At 45.4% G+C, this 11,424-nt stretch overlaps 4 protein-coding genes across 4 annotated transcripts; 2 read left to right on the forward strand and 2 right to left on the reverse strand.

Annotated features, from left to right (window-relative positions):
- Positions 1–1,401: 1,401 nt before the first annotated feature.
- On the forward strand, positions 1,402–2,041 carry PHALS_10504 (uncharacterized protein; the record flags this gene model as incomplete). The annotated part of the gene is made up of 5 exons (XM_024725939.1): positions 1,402–1,498; positions 1,558–1,568; positions 1,635–1,714; positions 1,820–1,871; positions 1,940–2,041. 5 exons carry the CDS (start codon positions 1,402–1,404, stop codon positions 2,039–2,041), a joined length of 342 nt encoding a protein of 113 aa, XP_024576665.1.
- A 128-nt stretch (positions 2,042–2,169) lies between these two features.
- On the reverse strand, positions 2,170–4,452 carry PHALS_10505 (hypothetical protein PPTG_05827; the record flags this gene model as incomplete). Its single annotated transcript, XM_024725940.1, has 3 exons — positions 2,170–3,027; positions 3,081–3,114; positions 3,167–4,452. The coding sequence occupies 3 exons, from the start codon at positions 4,450–4,452 to the stop codon at positions 2,170–2,172; spliced, it is 2,178 nt and encodes a 725-aa protein (XP_024576666.1).
- A 632-nt stretch (positions 4,453–5,084) lies between these two features.
- PHALS_10506 (Cell surface glycoprotein STIM, contains SAM domain) lies at positions 5,085–7,197 on the forward strand (the record flags this gene model as incomplete). Its single annotated transcript, XM_024725941.1, has 3 exons — positions 5,085–5,265; positions 5,327–5,440; positions 5,573–7,197. 3 exons carry the CDS (start codon positions 5,085–5,087, stop codon positions 7,195–7,197), a joined length of 1,920 nt encoding a protein of 639 aa, XP_024576667.1.
- Positions 7,198–7,304: 107 nt separating this feature from the next.
- Positions 7,305–8,285, reverse strand: PHALS_10507 (zinc (zn2)-iron (fe2) permease family; the record flags this gene model as incomplete). Its single annotated transcript, XM_024725942.1, has 1 exon — positions 7,305–8,285. One exon carries the CDS (start codon positions 8,283–8,285, stop codon positions 7,305–7,307), a length of 981 nt encoding a protein of 326 aa, XP_024576668.1.
- Positions 8,286–11,424: the final 3,139 nt, after the last annotated feature.

Here is an 11,424-nt window from a genome sequence, read left to right on the forward strand (position 1 = left end):
TACCGTCAGAACCGGCGAGACTTGAAGATTTTGGTGTCATCGACACAGGGATCATTGAGCAAGGAAGTTGTTGTCACAACAAATGGAGTTGCAGTGTGTAACGGACACGCGAGCCTCTTTGAGACAATCATCGATTGGAACTCTAAATGTTCTCAATTTTAGTGGGGGAGGGTGTAACGGGGCTACACGTACCCTGGTAACAGGTGTGCGTGTCACATAAGATGTGCATGCTGTGACTGCACCCAAACAAGAATACGGTATGAGGCTAGGTAGCCAGTGGTTGTATATTTAAATTTTTCTGCATATATTTAGTATATTTAGGAAAATCTAAACATTAATAATTAGGATAAAAATAAATAAAAATCAGTTTCAATTTTACCTTGGTTAAGGTTTTAAGTACTCTTGGAGGCAGTCCGCTGCGCTCGTACTTGGTTCTTGTAAAGAACGAGAAGTCGGTGATCTAAAGACGTTTCCTCAAGCGCAAAGCTATGGCAGCACCGCTGCAGGCCCCATAAGGGGATGTCTGAGGGACACATGAGCTGCTAGTCCACGCCATAGCTCTACTGTGTCGTTCAAACACTTTACTCTTGGGGAAGGCTTCTCCTAAGGAATCAATGCACGTTAGTGCCTATTCTTGGGCGCAGCTTCCTAAATTGGAGGTTGCTAGCATTGTACGCTACTGCCTGGATCACCAACACATAAACCTCGGTGATGAATGCCTTTAGGAAAGCGATTACTGCTGTTGACCCTTGAAGTGCCAATTATCGTATTTCGTGGGTTCAAATGAAGACAGAAGCTGTATAATTGTGTTGAATTTAGAAAAGTGAGCAAATCGTGATTCATACCCACCAGATTACATTTTTATTATGACTGGGTCGTCAAATTCACCACAAGCACTCTTTAGTGCATTGGAGAGTAACTACGTATCTATACGTCTATTTCACACGCACAAATTCTACGTTTGTTCTTACAGTAAACAAACGTAGATTCGCCTAGGCGGTGGCTCCACTTTCATCATTGAATGCTTAAATAGAAAAAAATCACAGATTTATTTTCGGGCTCTAAGCGTCCCTTCATTCTTTTTATGCTCTTTCGAGTCATCACAGTTGGTATAGATATGGCAGCATTGAACAGAAATATAAATAAAATTCGGCTTTCACCAACAAATCAACATAAATGTTAACTTGAAGGGCTCTAGTTTTGTTTCTCGGAGAGCGTACAAATCCATTTTCTGTGCGAAGTTTATGGGAACTCATTCGCACGTGATAGCACTTGTCGTCAATTCGACGACCGAGTCGTAATAAAAAATAATTATTGTGGGTAGTCCAAGGGTCGACACGGTAATTACTTGTCTAAATGCATTCATCACCTTGAAATTTTGCTCGTTAGACACGCCCAGAAATGCCTCAATCAGAATTTTGTGAACGCACAGCCGGCTCTCACTGCAAAGCTTCTTGTGTCAAGCGCCCAGTTCTTCAAGCGAGCTTCGAGCAAGAGTGTTTACTTGCGCGCAGCAACTTTGGAGATGATAGCTTTCTGCCAAGTCAAGTAATTAAGCGACATTTGTCGTAGGTGTAACCAGGCGTACGGCTGTCAAACTTCTTATTGAGCATTCACACCATCATGCTATCTAGCGAAAGCGCCGTGTCTTCCGTGGCAAAATCGGGCAATGTGCTGTATGGCACTTCACAAAGCACAAGATTTCCCGAGAACTGTGAGTTGATAATACATATATAAGCCAAATATCCCATATTATCACCAAAGCTATGCATATTATCCATTACCGGGCGATTCATGTATTTCTTAAACTCAATTTTAGTATCTCCATGAACCGCCTCACAAATGACACAGACACGAGAGAGAAAGCTGAGGTATGATTAATCACAAAACAACAAAACTTGCTGGAGCTTACATAGCTCCTGTATTTGTCGCCTGTCAGAGGATCACACCCAATTACTTGATGGATCCTGTCAACAAGTTTCCCACATCAACTCAAACAAAGTCGACGCTCAGATCGTGTCCGCACGAATGGAATGGTTAACTCGCGACGTTTGTAAAATTATCGATTTTCACAACGAAACATGAAGTATCCAGCACATCGTTACGTGTTTAAAATCAATATTCGCCAGCCATTCATATAAAAGTGAGCGAAAGGCAGCCACACCCCTTTTAGATCATCCACATCATCATGCCGTCTGGCGAAAGCGCTGTGTCTCCCATGGTGAAGTCGGGCAATGTGGTGTTTGGTACTTCACGAAGCACGCGATTTCCGGTGAACTGCGAGTCGTTAATACAAATAAAAGCCAAACGTCTCATATCATCATAACTTAGCTTGTTGCGGCGACGGGACTGCGTCAATGTACTCTTACAGAGCGTGTTTTCAGACGCTACACTACTTGGTGCCAGCGAGAACAGAGTCAGCGCCAGAGACTTAAGGTGTGGCCAATCGTCTGCATCCGTTTGCCAGAACTGTAATGGCGTACGATTACCTTTTTCAAGCATTTCCCATTTGTACGTGCGATTGTTGCGCTGATTCTTGGCGTAGATGACGTAATCATTGTATTCTTCAGACATAAAGCTTCTTCGCTCTTGGTTTATTCCCACGTCCTGATCCGTTTCGGGAAAGTTAAATATTAGCTCTTCGATTTGCTCGCGATAATCCCTTGTCATAGATTTGCCAATATATCGAGGGTCCAGCAAGAACGCCAATCCATGAGCTTCACTCAGGACGTACTGCCAGCGCTCCGTTACAACCTTTTTAATGTATTCAAGTTCGATCGTCGCGAGACCAAAAACTGCGTCAAAGTCCGTAAGTAAATGCTTGGACTCAAAATAAACCTCAGAAATCGGCGCTCGATCATCTTGAAACTTGTACAATATTAACTCGATCGGCGTCAGAATGGTAATGGCCTTTTCCAGAGTTAATTTCCAGTTTAAACTCAGTACAAAATTTTTAATATTTGACCGAATCGCACGTTGATTTGATGGTGACTCAGGACCAAGGAAGTCGGGGTCACTAACAATCGACTGTAATATATCTTCAGACTGCATTAATAAACGAAATCGTGCTGCTAACGTACCCCAAGACATGGTCGACGACGCATTCGAAAACTCCTTTATAGAATGCAACAGCTGCGAATCGAACACTTTGTACTTTGGCGCGTACTGATAGCTGCTAAAAAACGACAACAATTCAGTGCAGTTAGTCGTCAGCTCGACCATATCCTGAAACGGGAAGCCCATCGGAACTTGCGGTGTCGATCGTCTGAAATCATTGTCAAGTGTCTTTGATGGGCCAAAAATGTCCATTATTGCCAAATGAAGTGCGTGACATATGCATCCGTAGAAAAACTTAGTAGGATACTCAGCCTTAAGCATATCCCATGCTCGCGAATGATACTCTGTGCTTCCTGTGACGACTCCACTAACATTACTCACAATGGGCTGCATCATTCGCTTGATATCTTGAGCAATCAAGATGGAATTGTACTGTGACTCGGTTCCTGTAGCTTTTTCCGATTCTAGGAAAAAGCGCTTGTCGTTTCTTACGGCCATATACGTAACATACGCTTCGTCGGAGTTACGCTTATGATACAAATTCCAATTCGACCACGCATCTCGCTTTAAACAAACTCGAGCAAGACTTGATGATAGACTCCCCCACACTTGCTTGTGCATGTTCTCATAGCATCGATTCATCAAGTCCGTTTCCAGTCTTTTTTTGTCAAAAAGCTTGACATTTGGTCGTAGCAATGCTAAAGCTCTAGCAAAATGAGAGTCTTCAACTGCATCAAATGCCATTCCCGTGACATATACGTGCATGGCCAATTCCTCTTCAAACCGCTCATTCTGTGTCTTAGACAATGGCCCGTACTTGGTGTTTTTGGCTTTTGATACTATTTCCTTTGTATCGTCTTTCAACGTCACGGTCATAGAAGTTGGATCAATCAAACCCTCGGACAAACTACGTTGCATGGCAATTTGATTCATCACTTGCGCATGATGTGCCGCTGCTTGATCCAATGCACTCCCAAGCATTCCCGTTGCTTGAAGTTGTACGTCTAATTGTGCTTGAGCTTGAGCTCGCTGACTTAAAGTTTGATCCGTTTTTGGTCGCTTTGTCGCTGGACTTTTCGCCATAACTTTTTGGTTGTATAGTGGTAAATGGTCAGAAAATTGATTCATAAAGGTGAATTGGTGCTGCATCTCTTGAAAACGTGAACATTTCTTGAGATGGCGAATGGCTTGCTCGGACTTTTTGTAGTATGCAACAGATTCTTTGCAGTGTTTACAAGTCGCCGAATTGCGACGCTGCGGATCAGGTTCGTCTGTGAGTAGTTGCCAAATGAGACTCGGTGTACGTCCAGGTTTCTTTTTTTTCATCGCAGGAGGACCAGACATTGCATCGGATGCGATGGGCAACATGTTGCTCAGTGGAGGCGGCGAAGTCATCAGCAAAAGGCAAGTTGAAGTGCGTAGAACGAAGGAGGTTTTTCTTCTTCCCGAAGGTTTAATGTTGAGAATCACTGGCCTCAAACACCAGATCTCGTTACATTCTCACAACCTACATGCGACTCTTTTTGGGTAAAGATTATTGAGTATTAAAGCTCAAGAGAGTCAGCAATTCCTGCTTGACTAAAAGTAGCGATAAAAAAGGTCATTTTGTACCCATAATATAATTCTCGACTGCGTAAGGCCTCAAAATAGCAAACCTTCGGGACCTATGCGATGAAAAAAAGTTTGATCACGTCAGCTCATTGATTATCCTCTCCGATCGCAACAGAAAAGCTACATAATCTCGCAAAAGTCAAGGTTGTGCTTCATTCCTATCCTCACTCCTCTACAGTTAGTTCAGACGTCTACATTCTTTCTGAATATTAAATTTTGATCCAGCCAACAATTAATATTGTTGATGTGGTACTGACAGTTTTTAATTATGAATATACTTTTGGGCAATCTACCTATTTTAGACCGCTGCATATATACGGAAAAAGAACCTGGTGCAGACTCGTATCATTGGCCAGGTATTTTGAAAAGACCACAAATGTGTGACAATTTCAAGGATTTAGGATCGCAGCTCAACAATGCGACCGCTGCATCCTCCGCGGGTTTGCCACTGCTGCATACGCTATAGCGTCTGCGTTTCTTGTCCAATTAGTCGTCGATGGATTGCGCTGCCGAAAGCATTCGCAGTGACAGCGTTTGTTCTTTTGTTATGCGCAAAAACGATTAACGCTAAGGACGTCGTCACAACACGTACGAAAGGTATCAGCATACAATGCTTGTGTTGTGTCCATACACGCTCTGATTAGCTATATTGTCTCAGATACTAGCAATATCATGTCGGTAGGGGTTACGACAGATGGAACAAGCGAAGATGTCGATATTACATGCAAGAAACCCAATAAGTGCAATAAAACCTACCAGGAGCCCGAAGTTGGTACGTGGGTGACTACTAATATCTATACGTTGCACTCTATGATGTTACCAATTAGAAGCTAAGATTTGTGGTCTATACCACGTGCTTGTCTTGCTTAAGTGCTTACGTTTGTGCTTGCGACGGAAACTGCAGAGAGTTTACTAGCAGACTTTGACCGCGACGGACGCGTGGAATATCGCGAGATCCAGCAGATAAAAGACAAACTGCACCACTTGCTTGATACCGACGATAGTGGCGGCTTAGACTTATCGGAACTCAAGATTAGGGCACAGACTGATCACGACGTAGATGCAGCACTTAAGAAATTGGACAGTGATCACGACACCGTCATCTCATGGAAAGAGCTGGATGAACGATGGGAGAGTGTAGGTGCTGAAATGACTGTGGCCGAGGTGGCCGACTGGGTGGCTTATGCTGTGCAATTGCCCCAGTACAGTGACGTATTTCGAGCCAATTCAATCTCTGGCTATACATTTCCCTTGCTTATGGCAAATGATGGCGCGAGATTACAGGAAGTTGGTGTTTATAGTGAGTTGCATCGCCGTCAACTGGCGATGTTCCTACAAATGAAATATCTTGGTATGGGACGCAAACCTGAAGCCGCTTTATCAAGTATTTGTACTGCGGAAGGCTCGACGGCGCAGGATAAAAAGCTACTACAAATTGCGTGGGTGCCAGCTGAAGAGACGCCACAACGTTACCAACTCCAACGTCGAAGTCCTGGTGAGTCGACCTGGATTACAGTGTATACAGGAGCGGACACGGAGTTTCTCGACGTCGTGGAACCTCGTGAACACGTAATCTACCGTCTCACGACCTGGAATTCATATGGACGAAGTCCTCGCACTTATGTGCGTTGTGAAGACGCTCTGGGTAGTGCTGCAACATCATCATTAGCACAAACTTTGCCGTCAATGTCCAGCTCAGGAACGTCACGGTCTTCATATTCGCAGTCGTCTCAGAGTGGCAGTAACATGAATTCAGATGCAGATTCTTCCAATGATAACGACGAGCACGAGGGTCAAAGCGTATGGGGTCTGCTGAAGATGTACTTTTGGTGGCTAGATGACGCAATCGTCCTTCTTGTCATGGTAATGTTGCCAATTCGCGGTATTATATATGGAGATGCTGACTCGCTGCTTCGCCTTTTACGCCGATTGCCACCGAACATGCCTTCGCGCGTGACAGTGGAAGTTGAGCCAAGCAAGACAACTGTAGAAAATGCTGCTGCTCGTGTATCATGGGAGAAACCAGTGGACAATGGGGTTCCAATTGTATGCTATACCGTACGCTGGACGCGAACAAAGACAGAAGAAGAGAAATGGATCAAGTTGTTAGCTGTACCATTACCAACTACAGTCATTGTAGACAAATTGCATCACGGCGAGACGTACAAGTTTGTTGTTCAGGCTACAAACAAATTTGGTCTTGTCACAAGTTCAAGTCGATCTACATACATGGTTCCAGTTCCAGAGCTTAAGGGAAAACTCCGACCGCGACATCCTCCAGCCAAAACACGTGCATTACGCAATCAGTGCTACATTTGTCACGACCCGAAATGCAAGAAGAAGGTGCCGTTCAGTGCTACTTTGGATCGACGTATTTTGCACTACTGCTGCCTATGTGACCGCGAGTTCTGTCATTATCACAAGGGTGAAGTATTTCATACGAAAGCGCTAAGCTGTCCAATCGTGGATGGTCGTTGCATCTGCAGAACATGTAAGGAAAATCGTCTCCGCCGCACTGTCACCTACTAAAATCAACAAGATGCATGATATTCATTATTTTAAAATTTTTACACATGTCCACTTATGGTTCTCACTTATACCAGGATTTTTAAATTCTTGATATTAATATAATCAAGTCATACGCCGATGTACTTGAAGAAAATGAGCCCGGTAGACATTAAGAACATACCACCTAGTGCACCAGCCGACACGAGGTACATCCGTCCATTAGCGTACATGTAGGCAGTAGGAATGATTTCTTTCATAGTGATGCCAGACAACATACCGGCGCACAAACCGTATAAAATGCCCTGCGATGCATTATCGGCATCTGTGCCAAGTGACACAAATGCTATGAGACCACCAATATGTTGTGCAAGAACTGATAAGAAACACCAAAGTAGACCGCGACATGTGCTGCCTGTTGCAAAGTAAATTGGTGCAGCAACTGCAATGCCCTCGGCAACATTGTGTAGAGCGACACCAATCGCAAGTGACAGTCCAATCCACGCATGTTCGGAGGAAGCCACGAATGTAGTTATGCCTTCGGGAATATTATGAATACCAACTGCCATGGCACTCAGAATGCCCATACGCTGCAGCTTCTCTTTGGCAGCTTCGTCCATTTTGATAAATACATCGCTGCCCTGGTTTTGAGCGAGTTCTATTGGTGGCTTGAGGTCATACATACCTTCTTCGAATGACAGACGTTCGGGGTGCATACGAGCTGTGCCATTCATATTTTGACCCGGCGTGAGTTTCTGAACGATATAGTCGACAAGGTAGCTAATGAGTATACCACCACCAAAACACCCAGTGGCTGCCAGCCATGCATTGCCGATATCGTTGTCGTCTATCCTCATTTTGTCAGCACCGTCACTTTCTCCGAATGTTTCATAAAATTCTTGAAACGAGCTTGCCAGCAGTAGGACGAGAGTTTGAAAAAGCGTTATTCCCCCAGATACACTAAGGAGAACAGCCATGAACATGGGACTGGCGAGTTGTAGGAGTTTGTTGCTGAAAATGACACAACCACCTAGGACAGTGGCTAATGCGGCAAGTGCATTGAGTCCGAAAGTTGTAGTCAGATCCAGCGTTCTCTCATCACCGGTTACCATGTCAACGATTGCGAGTGGAAGGGTGCAAGTTGAGAACTGGTTGACACATTTTTACCAGCGAGACTTCCTGGCTCAGCCTCAGTGGTAGTTTAGATGTTTTTGCTCTTTTGAATTCTGAAGACAGCAGGAGACTGAACACAGGTGCACTCAAGTATGAATGAAGTCTTGTAACCACATATTAGCGAATAACTTAGGAAGATCTGAATGTCGGCTTTTGCCTAAGCGATCGCATAACATTTTAAACTAACACAAGAAGCTTGTATTGCTATCCTCAAACAACTACCTCTCTGGCATTCTAGGTATGTACTGATGTTTCTGTGCACACTCAATTTTCAGAAGAGTCGCATTATATGGATTAGCTAATATGTAAGGCTTTAAAGGAAAGTGCACATGGTACCTAGGTATATGGAAGCAAACTGTGATGACTGAAACAGCAATGCAAAGATCCGCATAAATATCCAGATTAAATACGTTGTAATTGCCTTTTCAGACAAAGTCGAAAATTGGGTGTTTACGCTGAACTAGTTAACAGTACACTTATTTAAAAGACCTTTCATTTGTTGCGTCTGAGGCACAGCATATTGCTTAAAGGCTCAATGCGGAGAAGTGTTGTCACTTACCCGCCCGATTAGTCGATTATAGTCTTCAACTAATCTAGCATGTTGTATTCTGCAGCATATTCAATTCAGAAACGACGTTTGCACAGGAATCATGACTATAATTATCTTATTGAGATATGTGCTCTTTGGGTGAGTATTGCACATTAAGCTGTTGTCACTCAGACTACGAGCCAGGCTCAGATGTACATCTGTATCGTAATATGATAAAATACCATGACAAAACTAGTACAGATAAGAGAGATGATTCTCCGAGGTGATGAATAACAAGTAACAATTGTACAAAATTCACGTTACACTAAATGTAATTGTGAATATATAATATTAGAGAGTATCTTGATTCCGCTCCTGGTAGGAGCGCACAAATTTACCCTTTGCGCGTTTGTTAACGCGGACTTTGAGGATCTGAGGGTCAATGCATCTTATGTGCAAATGCACGGCAATTTTGTTGCACTTGTTAGCACTTGTTGCAGCGAAGCTGCCGTACCATTTTGTGGTCACACCATGTTTTGTAACACACACCATCTCGTGTGACCCACACCCTTCATATCAGGGTACGTGAAACGTCATTGTGCGATCACACCATCTCGTGTGACTCACACCCTTCATGTCAGGGCACGTGAAACTCCGTAAACTCCAACATTGTTAACACCTACAATTGCCTCGAACGAGGCTCACGTGTCTAAGACACCACAACATCACCAAGATCTTCTTCTCAAATTCTCTGCTTAAGGAGCTCTGTGTCGAAGACACGGAAGACACCCAGCCTCGCTGGTTCCGAGAACGTCCGCGGGCAGAGCCCTTCTACGTCTCCTGCACGCGGTGCAACTTCGTCCGCGACTTCAAGAAAAGCACCACTCAAGCTCTCGGTCACCGAGTACCACGCAGCGAATGGGTCGCACGACCAACAACACAGACGCGATGTCTATACCCGACCGCGCACCGCGCCGGCTACGGGCGATGAATTACCTCGTCGAGAAATTACAGGAAGTCGACTACGAGTCGGATACTCCTTTCCCAGGATAAGTAGAAGAAGAGTGTAAGGTACTTCAGCGGTGCGACGTGAGCCCTGCTCGAACCTTGCGGACGCTGTGTTCTTTTTACGACCTCTCGACTTCCGAGGGAAGTGGTGTCATTACTAATGACCTCGACGACGCACAGAAGCAGCAGCTGGATGCTGTCCACAGGACGGCTCCCATGAGTGACACCGCCACTGTTCGCTTAGCGACGGGAACTTGTGTCACTGTTCCGAAGGTCCCTGTGGATCTCGGCGTCAGGTTTCCTGACTTCGATAGCGTGGAACGCTGCTTAGTCTTCGACTTGGATCCAAGTTATGACCCCATCCTTGGTATGGCATGGCTGGAACACCATGATCCATGGATCGACTGGAGTTCGAAGAATTTGGGTGATACGCGCACGTCTCCTGGTGGAGCTTTGGTGAGTCATAAACCCACATCTGCTAGGAGGCAAAAACGCCATTGGCGCGGGCATTGAACGGAGACAGTCAACGTGCTGGAGATCAGTGTATCTGAGTTGATGAACACCGAATGTGCGTCAGACAGAACTCCCGAGCATGGCTCGCGTGCTGAACGTGGAGTGGCACAAAACCCACTGTGCGCTGCTCAAGTATAAGAGCAGTCGATGTATGCCATGCGTGGCATGGTTGGCCAAGGGCCGAGGCATCGAGGACGAGTACCCAGCAATGCACGTGGGGCGGCACGTAATCCACCGAGCATTGCTCACGTTTCAAAGCAGTCGCTGCATGCCACGAGTGGCTTGGCCGGACGAGGTACGAGGCATCTTGGGCAAGGCCCTTCAGATGCGCGTGGAGTGACACGTTATTCACTTGACAAATTTGCGGAGCTAGCAGCTCTTCGTTGGATGTTGTTAATAACATCGGGGCTCCGGTGGGGCAGAAAGTGTGGCTGACAATGGACGCCGATGAGTGCGTGTTTCCATTGGTCTCGTCGAGGCTTACAACTTCTGTGAAGAGGCGACAGCGACGCTATATGCTTGCTACAAGACGCCGGGCGTCGACCCTGACCCAGGATGTGTTACCGTAGACGATAGCGCATAGCTATAAACCCTCGTCAACAGTATGACGGGGGGCGACGACGTCATCCTTGAGGCTATGCCTACGGTGGATGCTCTTCTTGATCTGGACGAGATGTCTCTCGAAGAGTTCGGCGGTACCTTGAAGGCAAGTGAATTAGCCGAAGCGGTCATTATACGACCATAAGAGGAGATTAACTCGTCGTCGCTTTTGAATGAAGCTGTACTTTTGGAAAACAAGAGGGTGCTGAGCGCACGAAGTGGATCTTCGATCCTGAAAACCCCCTCGGGTTTTACTATCCTTTGGTAAAGGGATTTTAAGAAGTCGTCTTTAAAGACCCGCCGTCAGTCCTACTTCCGAACGGAGGTGTGCGTCCTGAAATCGACCTGGTTCCGGAATCAAATACTGCGTAACACGCCAATGGCTCCTGCCCATGGAGCAGTGCGACGTCATTGACGCCTTTTTCCGT

This window comes from Plasmopara halstedii (genome assembly GCF_900000015.1).
Source record: "Plasmopara halstedii genome assembly, contig: Scaffold_474, whole genome shotgun sequence".
NCBI classification, from domain to species: Eukaryota; Oomycota; class Peronosporomycetes; order Peronosporales; family Peronosporaceae; genus Plasmopara; species Plasmopara halstedii.